Source organism: Carettochelys insculpta, chromosome 1 (genome assembly GCF_033958435.1).
Source record: "Carettochelys insculpta isolate YL-2023 chromosome 1, ASM3395843v1, whole genome shotgun sequence".
NCBI classification, from domain to species: domain Eukaryota; kingdom Metazoa; phylum Chordata; order Testudines; family Carettochelyidae; genus Carettochelys; species Carettochelys insculpta.
Genome location: NC_134137.1, coordinates 9856396 through 9879349, shown reverse-complemented (window position 1 = coordinate 9879349; position 22954 = coordinate 9856396). Strand labels below are relative to the sequence as shown.

Below are 22954 nucleotides of genomic sequence, written 5' to 3'. Positions count from 1 at the left end.
GCTCTCTGGTTTGTTTGACACAGTCTGTTGTTGACAAATACACACTGTTTCTTCGCACCTTATGTGATATTACTGGATTTTAAAATGAACATGAGAACCATTAGTGCTAGGAAGTTTCCCCCAAATCTTATGCCAAGTGGGTCAAGGGATGTGTATAATGAAAGCCGGTGAGTCACTGAATCTGTTTATGCGTCTAGTATATCTGTATTAGTTTTGTATGTGAAGTTATGAGAGTGGATCTTGACTTGCATTAGAAATATTAAGTTCTGGGAATTAAAAAGAGGAGGTGTGATTTCCTCCCAGCCAGGCAAACATTGACTTAAAAGAGAAAGTGGCTCATCAGACTCCTATCCACATCTTAGGACTTTAGCAGAGACATGTCATCTAGAAGTCTGGCAATAGCAGAACATCCCTGGACAGAACACTGCCAGGAAACCTGGTCATGTGTTTCTCCATTGTGAACATGATTCCAGGCACACACTTCCCTCCACACAAACACGGGTGTAAAGAACCCAGAGAATCACCTTTATGTTGAGAAGAGGCATCAAAGCACACAGGAGTGCTGCAGTCAAGTTAGGGTCAACTTGCCTGATTTTACAATTCTTTTCCCTCCAGTTTTTTTCAGTTGTGATCTTGGGTGGGGGGCACAGCAGTCTGTGAAGCTAGCAGAAGACAATCATGGTTTGCTTCCCATTCCTTACATAGCATTTCACCTTCATGGATGTCTTTATTCCATTCCCCCACACCTCTGGAAAGATACCAAATTCAGGGTGGATTCTAGCACCAAGTGGCATGGCCGTATGTCTTTCTAGGACCAACTAATGCTTAACTACACAGGAAAAAGAACATATATAGATTATTGTCTTGATCACAGGGTCATGAAGTCCCTTAAATTCTACTCATGGTTGTCCCTCAAAGCCCTGCATTAATAAATAAGATTATACTTTGTACTTTTGATGTAAGTCCACAAAAAAGAATAATACATCCCCGTGAATAAAATATACGCATTCAGGGAAGCAGAAGCTTCTGTATGATGGTTTATTTGCCTCATTTTGCATAAAGCATATTTGGGTTATGCATAATCACACATTCAAGACCACATTTCCATAAAATTATGGGGCAGATAGTGAAGGGGGCAACTTTGTCCCTCTGGTGGCCACAGTGACACTCCGGGGTCTCCAGTGGTACCTTAAGGCCTCATGGACCCACTGCAGGCACCCTAAACTTTGCTTTAGGTTTTCATCTCATATATTCTCCCCCTACCTCCTCCAACTGTCAGGGTGGTTGCCGTATACTCATTTGGGCTGGGCTGGGCTAGGAGGAAGACTGTTCCTCTCTCAGAGAACCAGGAACCATTTCCATCCTTTTCCAAGCATTACTATTGATCTAAACACAGTAAAGGAGGAGGAGAGAACTGGGGTTTGAGTCTCTTGCAGGACTGTGTGTGTCAGTCCCTCACCTCCAGGCAGCTCTGTTCTTAACCAGTGGGGAGTGGGCTCAGTAAGTAGGAGGTACAAAGCCAGGAAAGGGAAGTGGCAGCTTGAATGGCTTCTCCTGGGGCTGACGTGTTAATCATGTCTCTGACATGATTCAGTTGCAAGTGCATGGCTTAGGGCACAGGGGAAGGGTGGGTGTCTGTGCCCCTTAAATAGCCCCACTAAAGACCAGGTGCAGGCTTCTGGATCACACAGTACCCAGAGCATGAGGAATGGCCAGCACAGCCGCTAGGGAAGAGCTCTGCCACTTTTTTCTTTACCCACCATTCTTTAACAAACAACAGGAAAGTGACAGGACAGGTGTCGTGAGAAGGAACAGCCACATCTCTTCCCTTTACTGACTGTACTGAGAGGAATTCTGAGGTCAGAGAAATCACCAATATGTCCCTTTCTGGGCCAACATCCAAGGGGTCCACTGGCACTTGGTTAACACAGATGCTTTTCAAAACGGCTTCCTATCTTGGTCACCTTCCGCAGTTATTCTATCCTACCTCTCCAGCCCATCACCCATTGCTCTACACTTTTCACCCATGTTAGCCGCTGTCCCCAGAGTGCAGATCAGAAGGTCATGTTGTCTCAAATGTAAAGTTTCCAGGATGCAAAAGGAGGCCTTTGCCTGTGTTACTGGATTCCCATGTCTCCTTCACTGGACAGAGTGTAGAAGGAACCCTTCAACTGACAAATAGCCTGACAATCCTTGCACGAAGCTGTTTGCTTTTCACACTGTACACAATGGGATTCATCAGTGGTGGGAGCAGCAGGTAGACATAGCCCAGGATAATCTGAACCAAAGGAGAAGGGTTCTTCGAAAATCTAAGTATCAAAGTGATGCCGATATATGGCATATATAAGGCAAGTACCGCACAGAGATGGGAGACACAGGTGTTCAGGGCCCTGAGGCACTCTGCATTGGATGTGATGCTCAGCACTGTTTTGAGGATCATCACATAAGAGAGGAAGATGAGCAGTGAATCCAAACCTTCCGTTAACAATGCATTACACAAACCAAAGATGCTGTTGACTGTGACATCAGAACAAGCCATTTTCATGACTTCTCCGTGTATACAGTAGCTATGGGTTAGGACATTTTCTCGACAGTACTGGAACCGTTTCAGGAGAATGGGATACGGAAGCTTTAAAACCACTCCTCTGAGCACACATGCCAGCCACATCTTGGCTAGTCTCCATGGTGTTAAGATGGAAGCATATCTTAGGGGGTCACGGATTGCAATGAGGCGGTCAAAGGACATCAACAAGAGCAGAGAGGACTCAATGCATGTAAGTGAATGAATGAAGAACAGCTGAGCAAAACAGGCATCAAGGCTGATCTCCCTAGAGTTCAACAAGAATATTCGCAGTGTTGTCAGCATGGTGGTTATTGATAATCCAAGGTCTGTGGCAGCCAACATGGAAAGGAAAATGTACATGGGCTCATGGAGGCTTGGATTAGTTTTTATAACGAACACAATGAATGAATTTCCTACTATGGAAACAGCATACATTAAGCAGAAGGGGATAGAGAGCCACAGGTAGATGTGTTCCTGTCCGGGTATCCCGGTGAGAAGGAACACTTCAGATTGGAATCTGCTCCCATTGATAGCTGTCATAAGGTACTTGACTAGATAGGTCCAAGGAGTTCAGATCCTCCCTGAAAGTAAAAAAGAATGTGAGGCTTGATATTTATTGATACAGGAGTTCAGAAAAGATCATCAAGAACATAATCTTGGATTTGTGTCACCACCAGTATCAAATGTCCAGTTCCAGATGTTTCAGAGGCAGGTGAAAGAAGCCCTTTACTAGGCAGCTTTGAGATTTTCTTCACATAATATACACACCCTGTTTCTATATTTGTGTTTCAGCTCTGCTAGTTTGGCTGATGCCCACTCGGAGCACTTCAGGCAGTACCATGGTAAAAATGACATGGCAGATGCCCCCCTCTCTTCCTCCATCAGACAGCAGAACGGGCCATGAAAAGGCTTACCCTGACCTTCTGTGGATGCTCCAAACTGGTATTGACTCATGGATGCTGCGATGCTACAAAAACACCAGGTGACTTTATACTAATCTCCATCCTGGACTGTTGACCTGTTCTACTAGGAGATGTGGGAATCAAAGAGATGATTCCTCACCTTATACAAATTTTGTTTAAGTCTGGTGAGGAGAACATGCAGTGCTGGAGGGAAGAAGAGACCTACTGCTAGAATGCATCACTTCTATTATTTTCACAGTAATCCTCTTTAGTCTACTGCTAATTTGCATTCCTTCTAATATTTTCATAGATCTCCTGTTTAGTCTGTTTGACCTCCTAAGTGTACCTTGTGGCATTTTATAAAAGTATATCCATTGTTTATAATATAATGCAATTTCTGCAATATTTCACTGTTGTGCAAGGCAGATTGTGCATGTTTTTCTCCACATACAGGGAAGAGGAGAATTTCATATAACTTTTCGTGTGTACCCCTAGAGGGATGGACACCTCAGTTCTGTGGCAAGTCCCTTGAGCTGAGCATCCCCAGACCATTTCTGAATGTTTGTATGGTTATGCGGTGGGTTTGACCCTTCCTGTCAGTACGCTTGGGAGGTTTAGGAAAGGACTCAGCAAGACAGATTTCAGCATGCCCGGGTTGACAGAAATGGTGAGCTCAGTATCTTTAGCATGTCTGGTGGCATCCCAGGCTCAAACCTGACACACCCGACCTCTTTACTATAGTGTGTTTGCAAGTTCTGCTGTCTGTTAGAGTGTTCTGTGAATTTACAATCGTATCCTTCACACATCAACACCCTTTCTGGATCTCCACTTCCAAGTGTAGCCACATGCATGACCAAAGGGAAAGGGTCTGGCAAAAACTGTCATTGCATTTATCACTCCTGCATGAAGATATTTATAAATGTGTTTCACTACCTAATTTTACATTCTTTTTCTTCATTTCTCCACTACTGAAAGTACAATTTATGATACTGTCTCTTTACAGTATGTGGTATGAGTTATTTTGGACAGGTTCTTTATTCAATGAGAGTGACTTCAATGGCATCATTCATGATTTGCATGTATAAATTCCATCACATCTGGGCCCTATTATCTCTAACTTATCAAATACTCTTGATTATACACATTGACCTTGAAGATTTCTCCTAACATAGTAAAGTATTCTTCCAGGCCCAAACATATTTGTCTTAATCCAGAGAAGCTGATCATCTGACAGATGTCTCTTCACTCCCAGTGGCTTAAAGTCAGAGATACTGAGTCACAGTTTTTTGAAAACCCCCTTATTCAACCCTGCTGCACTTTATTCGTGCTGTTCAAATTAAAGAGTATTCTGGTTCAGGAAGGCCGGCTGGTAACTCACCTTACCCCTAGTTATGGGTTCCCAGAAGGAGGAAAAACAGCTTTTCAAACCAATTAGATATACTTGGTAAGCACAGTCACCTTGCAATCTGAGGCTGGGAGGAAGGTGACATTTCACCCCAAGGCAGGACAATGTGTGAGGTGTTACATCTGGCACTCACAGACCTGAGAGAAGAGACACATATTTAGGGGTACCTATTGAGTAGAAATGCTGGAGTGCTTCTTCAGTCAGGAAAGAGAAATGTCCTATCTGCCTGGCTGCCACAGAAGAGCACAGCTCTGAATTCTTGTCTTCCACATTGTAACAGAATACGCAATCTTTGAATATGCATTTCCCCATTACTCTTTTAAAGGAAATACATATTAGGCATTTTGGTAACCAAACACTGATATACTGTGGGGTCTCATATTGCTCATTCCCTGGCAAGGTCTGGTCCAGAGCACACAGCACCTCCAGAAATGGGGCCCTCTGAGAAATCCTTAACAGGTCATCAAACTTTAAAACGCGTAGCTCACTTGTAATGTCTGATTTCTGTGTTCTTAAATAACACACTGAGCAGCACAGGCAGATGTAGGGGAAGTGTTTCCAAGTAACCATCATTCTCTGACATCCAGCCCTGTCACCGACTCACCCCAACAGTCCTGCTGAAACCCCTGCAGCTGCAGAGAACATCTGCACATGGAAACAGCTGGCAGCCTTTCCTTGCATTTCATTTTTAAAGACAGAGAAACCTGCCAACATACCTAATTGCTGCTAGAAGGGGAGTTGCTGGCAACAGAGGTCTCCAGCCTCAAGGATGAGGAGTATTTGGAGAGGATGCGCAGGCAGCAGAAAGTGTGTGTGCATAGAGGGAGGTGTTTGCCTTTTTGAAGCATGCTGGCACATTCCCTTGGGGGTCGCTTGGTCATCAGGGACCCTCAGCTCTTTGGTTTTTTGTGCACCAGCAGTAACCCCATCACAGCCAATGGCAAACTGCAGGAAAACAAATCACTGGGGTCAGGGGGTGATGCTACACATCTGGACTGAAGTGCCTGTCCTGCTAGAGGCCAGAGGTGTGTTAGCCACAAATTTATTCTTGACAAACCAAACCATTTCAAAACAAAAAGCAGTCAAGCAGCACTTTAAAGACTAGCAAAATGGCTTTGATAGTGTATAAACCATTTCAGCTCACCTTAATATCTTCTGCATTCTTGCCAATGGATGAATTATTTGCTTCTTTATATTTCCTATTACAGAAGTTAATCTGACTGGATTGTAATTCCCTGGGTTGCCCTTATTCCCCTTTTTATAGATGGGTTTATTTTCCCTTTTCCTGTCTTTTGAAATCCTCCCTTCTTCCATGACTTTTCAAAGATAATTGCTAACGACTCAGATAGCTCCTCAATGAGCTCCTTGCATCATCTAGGATTCTTCTCATTACACCCTGGAGACTTGAAACCATTTAACTTTCCTAAATAATTCCCAATGTTGGGTGTCCATTTGCCACCAGCCTTTTTGGATGTCACTTCTATATTTTGTTTTGCTGAGTTTACACTCTCTGTTGCATATGCATTTGGGTTTTCTCCCCTCTTCTTTGGATTTCCTCCAGTATCCCATGTTCAGGTGCCCATCTTCTGTAGCTCACTGCACTATTGATTTTATCCCATTATTATGTACAATATGGTGAGATATTCCATACAATTGTTTTCCAGAAGCTGGTGTCAGTTCATGTGTTCTGGTTGGCTGACACCATTATAGATGGAAACCCAGCCCCTCTTCCGCTCCTTCCCCCAATTTCTCTGCTTTCAGTTCTCCCAAACTTAAGAGTTACCTAAATTTATCTATGCCAAAGTTCTAGGCCTCAGGCCTCATGCTAACTGCTGAAGCTGATTTCTCACGGGACAGAAGCTAGTATGTTCTGTGTGCTACCACTGAATATGCTAATAAAGCAAAGTAGTACAGATAATAGAAGTCACCTAGCCTATTGGGATGCATCAGATGCCAATTCTAGAAGGAACCACTGTAATCACCTAGTTTGACTGCTTTTGTAGCACAGGCCAGAGACTTATCCCCAAATAACTGTTGGTCTCCATGCAACCACCCATGCTTCTCTGATGTACGTTGGAGAGGGATGGCAAAGAGTTAGTTTGATTCTCCCCCTGTCTCAGTGCAGTCCAGAGCAGTGTACGGCTGGGCTGCCACTCCCCATTGGATACAGCTTCCAGGATCACTTCCCTTTATGCCAAATCCATACGGACATCCTCTTTGTCAGCCAGCTTGATTATAAAATCAGAATTATTGTTGACACTGTTCACAACATAACATTCAACATGGCTTAGCTTGTTTATCACTTGGTGTTGTTTGTGCAGAATGTCAGCCTGAGAACGGTTGCAAAAGCATTGAATATAGAGGTCCAGACTGTCATTATGATCCCTGGGGGGAACCCACATAGAAATCGTCTTCTATTAATGATGATGGGGGGATCTAGCTGGTCAGCTTGAGGGTCCTTGTTATGGTGGAAGTATTCCCTTAGACAGAGACAGTAAAAGAAGGCTTTGAAGTCACCACAAAGTTGCACCAAGTTATTGGGGAAGGTGAGGGAGATTAAAAAGTCTCTAAGATAACGCAAACTCTTCTGCTGGGCTGAGTCTGTAGCTGGAAAGGGTAACAATATTGTCAGGTGAGCTGAGGTTGTCACAGGTATAATCTACTGTGCTAGGCAGACGTGGAGCCACAGCTGCCCAAGGAGCAGAAGCCAGGTAGGAAGTATCCCAGGACAGGGAAGCAGAAGGTATCTTGGGAGCTCAGCATGTTGCGGTGGGAATTCATGTAGAGCTGGTGGTTGGGGACACATGCCCACTGCCCACAGGGCCCTGGGCTGGAGGTCAATGAGGGGGGAGGGCCCAAGCTCCCCTCTCCCAACCCCCCATGATCCAAAGAAATGGGATCCCTGACCTACCAATTTTGAGCAGACCAGGGATGCCTGGCACTACCTACTAGGCTACTAAGGCCTGACTATGTGCTGCTGGGCCTCCTTCTACTGACAAAGCCACTGGGACTGATCAAGCTGCTGGGCCTGACTGAGGAGATACAGACTAGGACATTGGGGCCTGACTGGGCTCCTGATTAAGCCTACTGGGACCTGAGGGTTGCTATTGATGAGGTCGCTGTGGCCTGATGGGAATACAGGCTAAGACACTGAGGCTGAAGACAACGTGTAAGCCCTCAGAAAACATGCAGGGCTAGAGGCCCTGCTACAAACAAGTTAAAAAGGGAGACCTCTGACATGCAGTTTATTCTGAAGTTCGACACTTTGGCCTCAGTCTCAATACAGATTGCAATTACCTTACACGTTTCTTCAATCTTTCTGTTAAATTTGTATTGTGCTAATTTACTGTCATCGGAATTTCCAGATCTGAAAAATTGGGTCTGTCCCACGAAATCTGATAAACCTGATAAATTATTTTGGTAGTCTCTAAAGTGTTACTAGACTAAATGGCTATGTCTACACTAGCCCAAGTTTACTAATGAAGCACTGAAATACATATTCAGCGCCTCATTAGCACGCTGGCAGCCGCAGCACTTAGAAATTGCCACGGCTCGGCACGGCGGAGCTTGTCCAGATAGGGCTCCTTTTTGAAAGGACCCCAGCAACTTTGAAATCCCCTTGTTCCTAACAGCAGATAGGATGGATAGATAGATGGCCATTTTGAAGTTTTGGGCTAGTGTAGACATGGCCCTTATTTTGTTTTTGAAGATACAGTCTAACATGGCTCCCTCACTGTGACTGTTCTAACCAAGACATCACAGCACACCTTATTATAGCGGACAAGTGGGAGTTGTGTACACTCTTCTACAAGATGCAATAGCTTTCCCCTGCCCAGGTGGTGAGGTCAAATATCTTTCTAGAACCAACCAAAGTTTAGGCATGCAGGAAAAACAAGTCTATACATAGATTCTTGTATTGATCACTGGGTCATTAGGTCCCTGAAATTCCACTAATGGTTTTCACTCAAAGATTTAGTGGTACCTGAACACCACAGGGACTGCTGCAGGCATCCTAATCTTTCCCTTACAGTTTGTGCAATGACTTACTTTCAGGCTTGGTTACTTGAAGCAAGAGCTCTCTTTGATGGGTTTCATCATTTCACTCTTCTCCATCACGCAGGATCTTCTACCTTACAGCCCTATCCTCCTCCTTTACTGAAGAACTCCACCAATGTCCTTGCTGAAGTAGAGGTTGATTTAAAATTGCTAAAAACTGTGCTGCACATTCTGCTTTGAACGTCGAAGTAGGGCGCTATTCCTATCTCCTCAGCTGCGTCTACACGTGCACGCTACTTCGAAGTAGCAGCACCAACTTAGAAATAGCGCCCGTCGCATCTACACGCGTCGGGTGCTATTTCGAAGTTAACTTCGACATTAGGCGGCGAGACGTCGAAGTCGCTAACCTCATGAGGAGATAGGAATAGCGCCCTACTTCGACGTTCAACGTCGAAGTAGGGGCCATGTAGACGATCCGCATCCCTCAACGTCGAAATTGCTGGGTCCTCCATGGCGGCCATCAGCTGGGGGGTTGAGAGATGCTCTCTCTCCAGCCTCTGCGGGGCTCTATGGTCACCGTGGGCAGCAGCCCTTAGCCCAGGGCTTCTGGCTGCTTCTGCGGCAGCTGGGGATCTATGCTGCAGGCACAGGGTCTGCAACCAGTTGTCAGCTCTGTGTATCTTGTGTTGTTTAGTGCAACTGTGTCTGGGAGGGGCCCTTTAAGGGAGCGGCTTGCTGTTGAATCCGCCCTGTGACCCTGTCTGCAGCTGTGCCTGGCATCCCTGTTTCGATGTGTGCTACTTTGACGTGTAGACGTTCCCTCGCTGCGCCTATTTCGATGTTGGGCTGAGCAACGTCGAAGTTGAACATCGACGTTGCCGGCCCTGGAGGACGTGTAGACGTTATTCATCGAAATAGACTATTTCGATGTCGCAACATCGAAATAAGCTATTTCGATGTTGGCTGCACGTGTAGACGTAGCCCTCATGAGGTTAGCGACTTCGACGTCTCGCCGCCTAACGTCAAAGTTAACTTCGAAATAGCGCCCGACGCGTGTAGACGCGACGGGCGCTATTTCTAAGTTGGTGCTGCTACTTCGAAGTAGCGTGCACGTGTAGACGCAGCTTTAATGATACAGGAGTTCAGGAAAGATCAGCAAGAAAAAAATCTTGGATTTGCACCATGAACAGGAAGTTTGTCAATGCCAGTATGGATAAGATCTGCAGTCCATCTCGCCCAGTGTGAACTGGAAAGTTCCAGATCTTACAGGGGCCAGTGAAAGAACCCCTGTAATATTCATCTTTGAGATTTCCACTACCCAATATAATTACATTATGTCTATGTCTGTGTTCCAGCTGTGCTAGGTTGGCTGATGCCCACTGTAAACACTTCAGATAGTACCATGGTAAACTAGAAGTGGCAGATGCCCCCGCCTCCACCCCATTAGAGGGGAGAAAGAGGGGATGAAGAGACCTGCTACTAGCTTGCATTCCTTCTGTTATTTTTGTAGAACTCTGCTTAGGTCTGTTTTCCATTTTCTTGCCCACTTAAAATACATCTTGTGGTAGTTAATTAGGATATATTCCTTAGTTATTATATAACCCAGTTTCTAAAATATTTAAATAATGTGGGGGGTTGGGTTGTACATAGCTTTTCCCACACTGAGGGAGGAGGAGGACTTCATATAACTTTGTATCTCCAGAAGGGTGGACATCTCTGTCCTGTGGTAAGTTTGTTAAGCTGAGCCCTCCCAGAACAGATCTCTATCTTTGTATTGTTCCGCCCTCCGTATTGTCCTACCTCCCGGTATGCTGGAAAAGGCTTAAGAATATGACTAAGCAAGACAAGAGTTCAGCATGCCAAGGTTGATGGAAATGGTGAGCTCAGTATCTTCAGCATGTCAGGTGGCATCCCAGGGTCCAACCTTCCATACCTGACCTTTTTGCAGCCTTGCATTTTCTAGTTCCACTGCCTGTTAGAGCCCTGTGTAAATTTACAGTTGGATCCTTCACACAAACACCCTTTCTGGAACTCCACTTCCAGCTGTAACTGGGCATAATTTATGTGGGACAGATTCTTCATTCAATAACATTAACTTCAGTGGCATCATTCATAATTTCTATGTACATATTCCATCATATCTGGGCTCTACTTTCTGTTACTTACCAAATGTTCTCAGTATGACACATTGATCCTCAAGATTTATTCTAAGAAAGTGAAATACTCTTCCATGCCAGGCCAGTTTTGTCTGAATCCAGAGATTTTACTCATCCTACAGGCATCACTTCACCCTCATGGTCCCTGCCTCCTCTAGCAATATAAAGATTTATACGTATGTGTCAAATTACAAATTAACAGTTATTTCACCTGGTGTGGGAGGCTGCCTCAACAATGGCTGAATAATGATGGACCCTAGGTTTGCAATAATATAATATCCATGTGAGTATGTAAATAACTTCATGCCCTTATATTGGGTGATGAATACATAATACCACATTTCCGTACTGCAGTCTTCCTCTCTGCTGCAACACAGGTCAGTGGTTTTGTTCTTTATGATTTTGGGAAAGTTTTCCACCGGTATTGCCGGGGAGGGGGGGAACTCCATTTATTATCCTAAATTTAAGGATTAAAGAGACCTTCTGGTCAGTTACCAGGAGAAAGTATCATACAGTTTGTTCTTTGAACAAATAGTTAATTACACAAACTCTTTGTTAACAGCATCTGAGTACTTCTGAAATATTTAATAAAAGTGTTGAAGCAGTAAAGTTACCACTTCTCCTTCCTGCACTGATTGCACCAACAACGCTGCTGGCTTTCAATGGAAATGTATGTCATCAGTGTCTAGTTTGTCTTTGTGTACACCAGCATCAAGGCCGTCATGGTCAATGGAAAACTTCAGGAAGTCAAATCACAGGGGATGGCTGGTTATGCTACACAACTGGGCTGCAGCACCTGTTACAGTCTCTGAAGCTGGTCAGACACAATTTTTTTTTTTGACAAATCCATACCACTTCTTCTCACCTTATTACTTGCTAGTGTTTTGCCAATGCAGAAATTATTGTCTCCTTTATCTTTCCCTGGGTTGTCCTTATTTCCCCTTTTAGAGCTGAGCACTATATTTGTACCTTTCCTGTCTCATGGAATAGCTTCCTTCTCCTTGAGTTTTCAAAGTTAATAGCTAAAGGCCCACATAGCTCCTCAGTCAGCTCATTGAGGACTCGAGGATGCTTCTCATTACAGCCCAGAGCCTTGAAACCATTTAACTTTCCCAGGTAGTTTTAAATTGTTCTTTCCATAATTTAGCTTCCAGTCCTATGCCATTTTCACTGACATTCTCTGTGTTAGGTGTCCTCTTTCCGCCAACCTTTTCGATGGCATTTTTGTACTTTGTTTGGCTGAGCTTACCCTCCGTAATGCATAATTAGTTGGTGTTTCTCCCCTTTTCCTTGTTTGGATTTCTCTCAGTATCCCATGTTCAGGTGCCCATCTTCTATAGGTTAGTACACTGTTGTTTTTATCCCATTATTACGCACAATGTTTCATTGCGACAACCACTTGTGGTCAGATATCCCACCCAAAACTTTTCAGGTGTTGGTGTCAGACCATGCAGTCTGGTTGAATGATGTCATCATAGAGAAAATTCACCATCCCCCCTTCATTTCTCTGTTTCCAGTTCCCCAAAACTTAGGATTTACCCAAATGTATCTAGGCCAAATTTCCTAGGCCTCAGGCTGCACGCTAACTGTCGATTTCTTATAGGATAGAAGTGAATATGTTCAGGGCACTAGAGTGCAATGTTCTGATAAGGCAAAGCAATGCAGATAACAGAAATCAGTGGCCAATTGAGATGCAGGAGATGCCGATTCTAAAAGGCACCATTGTTATCACCTCGTCTGTCTGCCAGTTTAGCAAAGGCCAGAGCTCTGCCCCCAAGTAACTCCTGGTCCCTGGGATCTGAACAGCTTCTCTAATGTAGGTTAAAGAGAGGTATGGCAAAGAACTAGTTATTGGGGTTTGAGTCACTGGCCTATTCTCTCCCTGCCTCAATTGAGTTCACAGAAATGTGGGTGGCTGGCTTCCTCTCCCCATTGCAAACAGCTTCCCAGAGCACAGGTCATTCTGCCTAACTCATGTGGACAGTGGCTGTGATGAGCTGTGTCACAGAGACAATCTATCCACCCTTTGGGATTTCCCACACCTTATTCTGCTGAGCCAGAAGCTCTGGTTTCCCCCGGTCAGACTAAGTATATTGTGTCTTGAGCTTTTAGGTTCAAGAGGAGTCAACAGCCATCTAGAATAAACCCTATTTTCACTTTTATTGATGCCCAAAACAGTATTGGCAAGTAATGCAGAGTTATGTAAATCTGTTTCAATACAGAGCAAACTTACAACTGATTTTATAAATCATGCACAGAAATACCGTTAGCAAACTTACTATTTTCAGATGGAAAATCGTGGCCTTTTTCCTTTGCCATGCACAGAGGCATGCACAATTCAATTGCCAGTAAGAACAGGTTGCAGCATCTGGTTACAGTCCCTTCCAATTCATTATTTCTTTTTAACGTATATTTGTATTTGACCTGGTTGCTCTAAGAGCATTTACCAATCAACTACTGAGTATGTAAAGTATCTATTGTGCATATACCTAGGATACTACTTAGCAATTAACATGTTGCAAAACGTTTGTACCTAATTGTGAGTTTTATGGCTGCATCTGAAAGTTTCTGCTTATCCAGTAATGAACTGTTCCGTGAACAAAATCCAAAAGCAGTTCTGAAGAACTTCAGAGACAAACAAAATAATTTTTTAGATGATGAACTTTCATGGGACAGACCCACTTCTTCAGATGACGTGACACAAACTTAACAGAAACATGGAAAAAGTGTCACGAAAACTGGCAAATCAGCTACGTATGGTAGAAGGGGTGCATGAAATGCGTGAGGAGGGGAAAGAAGCTTACATACTGCAAGTGTCTATTAAGTTGGGTGACTTGCCTTAGTTCACTAAAAAATACCAAAGATGGGAAAAGCATCCTTGTAATGCATAAGGCAATTACTATCTCTATTGAGACCAAGGTTCAAAGTGTTGCACCCAAGATAAACTCCACTTCAGACGTATCACGTTGTAACCTGTACCTTCACCAATGTTATCTATTCCATCATGTGCCAGCAATACCCATGTGCAATGGATATTGAACAGACTGGACAGTCGTTTCACCCAAAAATAGATGGACACAAATCAGACATTAGGAATCTGAACACCGATAAACGTTTCAGTGAGCATTTCCATGGAGCAAGCCATAGCATTGAAGACCTGAAAACCAACATCCTAAAACAAAGAGACTTTCACACAAGTGTGATGAGGTGTACCAACCGCTCATTTGCCCGGGGGCTGGAGGTGAGGTTTGCTGGGTGGAAAAGGCCTGTCCCCAGTGGCCCTGCTGGGCATGCTCCAACTGCAGCCCAAGGATAAAGGCACGGGAGACCAGTCAGTAAGGGCTGGCCAGCAGAGAGAAAAGACCTCCTACTACAACTCGGGAGCAATATCTTCCAGCCATGGAGCCACAGCTGCCCTCAGAGCAGAGCAGCAGCAGCAGCACAAGGAGCAGCAGACAGAGCTGGGATGGTGCATCCCATTTGGAATGGGGTAGCAGGCACCCCAGAGCAAGGAACCAGGAAGCATCCCGAGAGTTCAGCATGTTGCAGTGGCAATCCCCACTAAGCTAGTGGTTCGGAAGATGCTCCAACCACCGATAGGATCCTGGTCAGGAGCCCAGGGGAGAAGGAGGGTCCGAGCTCCCCTATCCCCACCCAGAGGACTCCACAGATGGGGGAACACAGACCCACCAAGGTCAAATAGACTGCAAAGAGCTGCCCCCACTGACTAGGCCACTGAGGTCTGATTAAGCTGCTTGGCCTGTTGATACTGACTAGGCAGCTGAGGCCTGACTGAGGGGATACTAACTAGGCCACGGGGGTCTGACTGGGCTATTGATTAAGCCTGCTGGGACTGACAGTGGTATATGGACTAGGCAACTGAGGCCTGAAGGCAGCATATAAGTAAGCTCAAAAGGCGTGGGGCTAGAGGTCCTGCCACAGCCACATTACGAATGGAGAAATCTAAACTGGAATTTATTTTCCATATGGACGTTTTGCACCTCGGTCTCCATAGAGATAACAATTACCTCACTCGTTACAAGGTCTGTTTCCTCATCTTCAATTTTCGTAGAGATCTCAGGCAAGTCACTTAACTTAGTAGGCACTTGCAGGAAATCATTTTCTTCTACCTCTTCCCCTGCTTCACCCCCTGTTCTGCCCTATGTAGCTGATTCGCCTGTTTTCATTTCATGTTTTCCCACCTTTCTGTTAAGTTCAATTTGTGTTAATTTATTTTCATCAAAATTTCCAACTCTGAAGAAGTGGGTCTGTCCCATGAAATCTCATCTCCTAGTACATTATTGTGTTAGTCTTTGAAGTGCTACAGGACTGCTCTTTGTTTTGTGAAGATCCAGACCAACATGGTTACCTCTCTGTGACTGCTCAAAGAACTGCTACCTCTAGTCTCAGTGAGTCCCAGTGTGCTGAAGGCAAGACAAATGATAGTACAAGAGAAATATTTCTGCTCTCTTGCACTGGGCCACTGCCACCGTAACCTATTGAAGATGGATGACGGCACCACTTATTTCTGCCTCTGATTGTTCCATCCTCCACTTTGCCCCCAGCCAAAGCCTGAAAGCCTAGCTCCAGGCTTTGAACAGGCTGGAGTTTTTAGTTCAGTCACAGGTCTTTATGTTGAAAAGAAGCATCAATTCACATATTATTACTGGGCTCAAGTTGGAATCAACTTGTTCTCCTCCCCAAGGTCTTACAGCCCTCCCTGATACGATAATACTTTTCATTCCAGCTGGGTCAAAATGTAAGCGCCCTTTCAAAAGGGCGAAAATCGAAGGTTGGCTTTCGAAAAAGTGCCCATCGAAAGACAGCACCTGTCGCCATTTTTCAGATCGGCTTTCCGATCTACTCTTTCAAAGTGCCATCAAGGTCTCTTGAAAGAGAGCATCCACATGGCTCCAAGCTCTCTTTTGAAAGAAGGGAGGCAGGAAGCGCCGCGGATGGGGTCCCATGACTGACAAGCCCTTCCAGGGCCGCAGCAGCCGCCTCCTTTAAAGGGCCCCTCCCTCCGCCCTCCCCCTCCGCATGAGCCAAGTGCTGCCCAGCCTGTCCCAGCCCGGCAGAGCTCACTCGTGCCCACCATGGAGGCCCAGCAGCAGCTCCTGCAGGAGGATGCCCTCATCATGGATGCTCTGCTGGCAGTGCTGTGCACCCTCGCCGCAGCTGCACCCGAGCTCATTGGGTGGCTGGAAGGTCCCCCGGGGCCACAGGGCTCCCCCCACTGGGGCACCGCCAGGCACACTCCCTGGTGCCCTGACAACTCTGGATCCACCCTAGCAGCACCGACTGATGGGAGCGCGTGGTGCTGGGGGAGTGGGGCGAGGAAAGATGGCTGCGGAACTTCCGTATGTCGAGGCAGACCTTTGAGGAGATCTGCCACTGGCTCGCCCCTGCACTCCGACATCAGGACACCTGCATGCTGCCAGCCCTCACCCTGGAGAAATGGGTCACGATTGCCATCTGGAAGCTGGCCACCCCAGGCTCTTACCGCTCTGTGGGGCAGCAGTTCAGTGTGGGCAAGGCCACCGTCGGGACTGTACTTATGGCGGTGAGGTGGGGCCAGGTGGGCGGGGGGCTGGAGCAAGGGGAACCCTCCCCTGCAAGGGGCTGGATAGGGCAGGGGCCGCACGGGCCAGGGGCCGGACAGGAGGGGGCGGGGACTGCAAGGGCCAGGGGCTGGACAGGAGGGGGGAAAAATGCCCCGAGGCAGGGGGCAATGGCCACCACACCTGTACTAGAGCACGTGTTCTCCTTCCTCCTCTGCAGGTCGTCAGAGCCATCAACGTGATGCTGCTCCATAGGGTCGTCCGTCTGGGGGATGTGGACAACACCATCGCCGGCTTCCAGGACCTGGGCTTCCTGAACTGCATCGGCTCTTTGGATGGCACACACATCCCCATCTGCACCCCACCACACAGCGCCAACCAGTACATCAACCGGAAGGGCTTCCATTCAGTGGTGCTGCAGGCCCTGGTGGAAGCGAGGGGCTGGTTCACCGACCTCTACGTGGGCTGGGCCAGCCGCACCCACGATGCCCGGGTCTTTCGGAACTCTGGCCTCTGCTGCTGCATGGGGGCTGGCACCTTCGTTCCCCAGAGGGAGATCCCCATGGCGGAGGACGTCACCATGCTGCTCTGCATGGTAGCAGATGCAGCGTACCCCCTGCAACCATGGCTCCTGAGGCCCTACACAGGACACCTCAACCCCACCTGGGAGGCGTTCAATGAGTGCCTCAACCATGCCCGCAACGTGGTGGATTGGGCCTTTGGGCGTCTAAAGAGGCGATGGAGGTGTCTCCTCACACAGCTTGAGGTCGGGTCCCCCAACGTGCCCATGTGGTGGGCTCCTGTTGTGTCCACCACAACATTGTGGAGGGAAAGGGGGACGCCTATGTCTCTGGGTGGGGGAGGGGGCCCTCCGGCTTGTGCTGTCTATGAGCAGCCAGGTGCCGCCCCCATCTGCCAGGACCACCAGGACGGCCACCGCATCTGGGAGGCCCTCAGGTGGGCCTTTGCCGATGGCTACCTCTGACCCGCACGCACACCCACATCCCACACACATCTGTCACCCACTATCCCTGCCACCCCCACCCCCACCAGCACTGCACCCGCACATCCACCACCCACCAGCCACCGAAGAGCACAGCACGGAGTGCTGAATAATAAAGAAACGTTTATATAACTTGGGTGTTTGTAAATATGTACAGGGGGAAACCTAACTTGGAGGGGGGCAGGGGGAAGGTAACTTGGAGGGGGGAGAGGTGCTCATTCCGGGGCAGGGGTGGTGGGTGGTGCAGGGTCCCCGGCGGTGGGGGAGGGTGCCGGTACCTCCAGCAAATATTGCCGGCGGGTGGGCCTGGTGGGGACAGAGGGGGCAGGCTCGGCGGGGGCGGAGGGGGCAAAGCCAGCAGGGGAAGATGCCGGGGGGCCAGGAGAAGGGCCACAGTGGCCGTGTGCTCCCACACAGCATGGCCAATGCCTTCAAGGGTGTCCAGCAGCCTTTCCCAGGGCACCCTCCGCCACTCCATGTCAGCCTGGGCGAGCTGGATGTGCTCGTTGGCCACCTTGGCCTGCTGCTGGGTCTTCCTCAGCTGTCCGGGGGGCCCTCTGGTGGTGGGTGCTGGGCCTCACTGGTGTAGCACCACGGGGTGCTGCATCCCATGTGGGGCCTGGCCTGTGTGCGGCCCAGGACCACCAGTTCCATGTGCGGGCACCCAGCCATTGCATCGCCCCCCACCCTGTGGAGCAGGTGTGTGCCCCTCCCTGGATGTACCTGAGGGTCACCTGGCGATGTCCGGAGATGTCCAGCCCTTGGTCGCCCAGCTGGAGGAGCGGGAGGGAATCACCATGGTCAGCTCCCCCTCCTCACTTGACCAGTCCATGGTCCCCTCACCCTCCTGGGTCCTCGATCCGGGCTGCTCCTCCTCCTCCTCTGGCTGCAGCTCCTCTCTGGAGGTGTCGAGGAAAGCCACGGGGGGCGAACTCTCCTGGGGCTCCAGGATGCTCTGGAGCTCCCTGTAGAAGGGGCATGTGGTTGGTCCTGCCCCGGAGCATCTGGCCTGGTCCCTGACCCGGGCTTATCCCTGCCAGAGTTCTTTTACTTTGGAGCGTACCTGGTCTGGGGTACGCTCCGGGTGGCCCCTGGTGTGGAGGCCCATTGCCAGGAGGCCAAAGGCATTGCGCCGCTTGATGCCCATGTGGCGCAGGACCTCCTCGTCCTGCCAGAGGCCGAGGAGGTCCGGCAGCTCCCGCTCCATCCAGGAGGGAGCCCTTTTTTTTTTCTCCCCCTGAGAGCCCTGGGAGCCTTGCGGGGGTCTCAGCGGGGCTGGCTGCTGGCTATGAGGGTGCTGAAGCGTCAGGCTGGAGCATGTGCGCAGGCTGCTTCTAGCAAGCTCTCAGCTTCCTGCCATGGGTTTCCTGCATGCGTGTGGCTTTAAGGCAGACGAACTAAGGGACCATAGAGCCCCGCTGCTGCCGGCTGCAGTGGCCCCGCGCTCCAGCTGATCGGCACCATGGGGGACCTGTATTTCGAAAGAGCGGACTGTGGAACGTCTACATGTGTAACCTTTCGATTTGTTATTTCAAAAGGGAGCGATTTTCCTGATACGGGATCGGGGTTTGGATTTTGAAGTGTAAGCCCCGTTCTTTCGATTTTCTTTCAAAAGGCAGGTTTACACATGTGGACGCTCCTCCCACTCTTTCGAAAAAGGGCCATTTATTTCGAAGTTTTTTGCACATGTAGACACAGCTTCCAAGTTTATTCATTTGCCATCATGTGGCGGGCAGCAGTCTGTGAAGCCAGCAGAAGACAATCATGGTTTCCTTCCCATTCTGTACATAGAATGTGACCTTTATGGGGTGTTTTTAATCCATTCCCCCACACCTCTGGAAAGATTCGAAATTCAGGATGTGTTCTAACACCAGGTGGTAATGTCGTACGTCTTTCTAAGATCAACTAATGTTTAGCCAGACAGGAAAAGAAAAATATGCATAGATTCATGTCTTGATCATAGGGTCATGAAGTCCCTTAAATTTCACTCATGACTTTCCCTCAAAGCCCAGGATTAATAAATAGGATTATGCTTTATACTTTTATATAAGTCCAAAAACAAGAATGATACACGCACACAGATAGAATTTTCACATTCAGGGAAGAAGAAACTTCTGTATGATTTTTTATTTTCCCCTTTTTGAGTAAAGCACATTTACATTATGCATATTCATATATTCAAGACCACATTTCCTTAAAAAATATGGGGGCAGACAGTGAAAGGGGTTACTTTGAACCTCTGGTGGCCCTTCTAACGCTCTATTACCTCCAGTGCTACCTTAAAGCCTCAGGGACCAGTGCCTGAACCCTAAACTTCCCTTTATGGTATTTGGAATGACTTGCTTTCAGGCTGGCATACTTGAAGCAAGAGTCCCTTTTTCCCCCATGTAGGTTGGCATCCATTCAGTCTTCTCCAAAGCAGAGGCTCTTCTACCTTAAAGCCCTCTCCTCCTCCTTTACTGAAGAGTCTCCCACCAGTGTCCCTGCTTGAGCACAGGTGGGTTCAGAAATGATGAAAACTGTGCTCTATGTTCTACTTTGAGGCCTTGCCACTGTTTCATCTTTTCTCCCTTGGCCTTTCCCCTGCTCCTTCAGCTCCCCCAGTGTGGTGAACACTGTCCAGGCTGCAGCTGGACTTGGCAAGAGCCACAAGAGGAGCACATGCTGTCAGGATAGCCTGAACTCTCCTCTGCCCTGTAATTTATATCCTGGGTACAGGGAAAGAGGTTTGTGTATTGTATATTAAACCCCTCCATCCCCCAGCTGTCAGGGTGGTTGCCGTATACTCAACTGGGCTGGGCTGGGGTAAGATAAGCCTGTTCCTCTCTCAGGGAGCCAAGAATGATTTCCATCCTTTCCCAAGCGTTAGTATTGACTCAAACAGAGTAAAGGAGAAGGAGAGAACCTGGGCCTGAGTTACTTTCAGGACTGTGTGTTTCAGCCCCTCACTGCCAGGCATCTCTGCTCTTAATGTGAGGGGAGTGGGCTCAGTACGGAGGAGGTGTAAAGCCAGGAGATGGGGAGGGGCAGCCTGAATGGCTTTTTCTGGGGCTCCTGTGTTACTCGTGTCTCTGACATGATTCTATTGCAAGCACTTGGCTGAGGGCAGAGGGGAAGGGTGGGTGTTTGTACCCCTTAAATAGCCCCAGGAAACACCTGGTGTAGGCTTCTGCATCACACAGTACCCAGAGCATGAGGAATGGCCAGCACAGCCGCTAGGGAAGAGTTCTGCTGCTTTTTTCTTTACCCACCATTCTTTAACAAACAACAGGAAAGTGACAGGACAGGTGTCGTGAGAAGGAACAGCCACATCTCTTCCCTTTACTGACTGTACTGAGAGGAATTCTGAGGTCAGAGAAATCACCGATATGTCCCTTTCTGGGTCAACATCCAAGGGGTCCACTGGCACTTGATTAACACAGATGCTTTTCAAAAGGGCTTCCTATCTTGGTCACCTTCCGCAGTTATTCTATGCTACCTCTCCAGCCCATCACCCATTGCTCTACGCTTTTCACCCATGTTAGCCGCTGTGCCCAGAGTGCACATCAGAAGTTCATGTTGTCTCATATGTAGGTTTCCAGGATAGAACAGGAGGGCTTTCCCTGTGGTTATTGGATTCCCATCATTCTTGAACTAGACAGAGTGTAAAAGGAACCTGTCAGTTGACAAATAGCTTGAATATCCTTACACGAAGATGTTTGCTTTTCACGCTGTAGACGATTGGGTTCAACAGGGGTGGTAGCAGCAGGTTGACATAGCCCAGGATAATCTGAACCAAAGGAGAAGGGTTCTTCGAAAATCTAAGTATGAAAGTGATTCCAATGTATGGCATATATGAGGCAAGTACTGCACAGAGATGGGAGACACAGGTGTTCAGCGCCCTGAGGCACTCTGCCTTGGATGTGATGCTCAGCACTGTTTTGAGGATCATCACATAAGAGAGGAAGATGAGCAGTGAATCCAAGCCTTCTGCTAACAAGGCATTACACAAACCAAAGATGCTGTTGAGTGTGACATCAGAACAAGCCATTTTCATGACCTCTCCATGGGTACAGCAGCTATGTGTCAGGACATTTTCTCGACAGTATCGGTACCGTTTCAGAAGAATGGGATATGGAAGCTTTAAAACCACTCCTCTGAGCACACATGCCAGCCACATCTTGGCTAGTCTCCATGGTGTTAAGATGGAAGCATATCTTAGGGGGTCACGGATTGCAATGAGGCGGTCAAAGGACATCAACAAGAGCAGAGAGGACTCAATGCATGTAAGTGAATGAATGAAGAACAGCTGAACAAAACAGGCATCAAGGCTGATCTCCCTAGAGTTCAACAAGAATATTCGCAGTGTTGTCAGCATGGTGGTTATTGATAATCCAAGGTCTGTGGCGGCCAACATGGAAAGGAAAATGTACATGGGCTCATGGAGGCTTGGATTAGTTTTTATAACGAACACAATGAATGAATTTCCTACTATGGAAACAACATACATTAAGCAGAAGGGGATAGAGAGCCACAGGTAGATGTGTTCCTGTCCGGGTATCCCGGTGAGAAGGAACACTTCAGATTGGAATCTGCTCCCATTGATAGCTGTCATAAGGTACTAGACAGGTCCAAGGAGTTCAGTTGCTCCCTGAGAGGAAAAAGAACATTAGACTTAATAATATTTAGTGATACAGGAGTTCAGCAAAGATCATCAAGAACATAATCTTGGATTTGTACCACCACCATTAAGGCTGCCAATGCCAGTATGGATTAGAGCTGCAGTTCATGCATCCAGTATCAATTGTCCAGTTCCACACGTTTAAGAAGCTGGTGGAAGAAGCCCTTAACTAGGCATCTTTGAGATTTTCTCCACACAGTATATATACCCATTTTTATATCTGAGTTGCAGCTCTGCTAGTTTGGCTGATGTCCATTGTGAGCACTTTAGGCAGTACCATGGTAAACATGACTTTGCTGATACCCCCCACCCTCTGTTCATCAGACAACAGAGTGCACCATGAAAAGGCTTACCCTGACTTTCTGTGGATGCTCCAAACTGGTATTGACTCATGGATGCTGTGATGCTACAGAAACACCAGGTCACCTCATATTAATCTCCATCCTGGACTGTTGACCTGTTCTACTAGGAGATGGGGGAATCAAAGAGATGATTCCAAACCTCATGCAAATTCTGTGTAAGTCTGGTAAGGAGAAAATGCAGCGCTGGAGGGATGAGGAGACCTGCTGCTAGAATGCATCACTTCTATTTTTTTCACAGTACTCCTCTTTAGTCTCGTTTCCACCTCTTTGACCTCCAAAGTATAACTTGTGGTGTTTAATAAAAGTATATTCCTTGTTTATAACATAACCCAGTTTCCTTAATATG

General features: G+C 47.4%; 2 protein-coding genes across 2 annotated transcripts; both read right to left on the bottom strand.

Moving 5' to 3' along the window:
• Positions 1-2167: 2167 nt before the first annotated feature.
• Positions 2168-3103, bottom strand: LOC142019313 (olfactory receptor 51G2-like). Its single transcript, XM_075010088.1, has one exon. It carries the CDS (start codon positions 3101-3103, stop codon positions 2168-2170), a length of 936 nt encoding a protein of 311 aa, XP_074866189.1.
• An 18141-nt stretch (positions 3104-21244) lies between these two features.
• LOC142012906 (olfactory receptor 51G2-like) lies at positions 21245-22180 on the bottom strand. Its single transcript, XM_074998097.1, has one exon. The coding sequence runs from the start codon at positions 22178-22180 to the stop codon at positions 21245-21247; it is 936 nt and encodes a 311-aa protein (XP_074854198.1).
• Between the last annotated feature and the right edge of the window lie 774 nt (positions 22181-22954).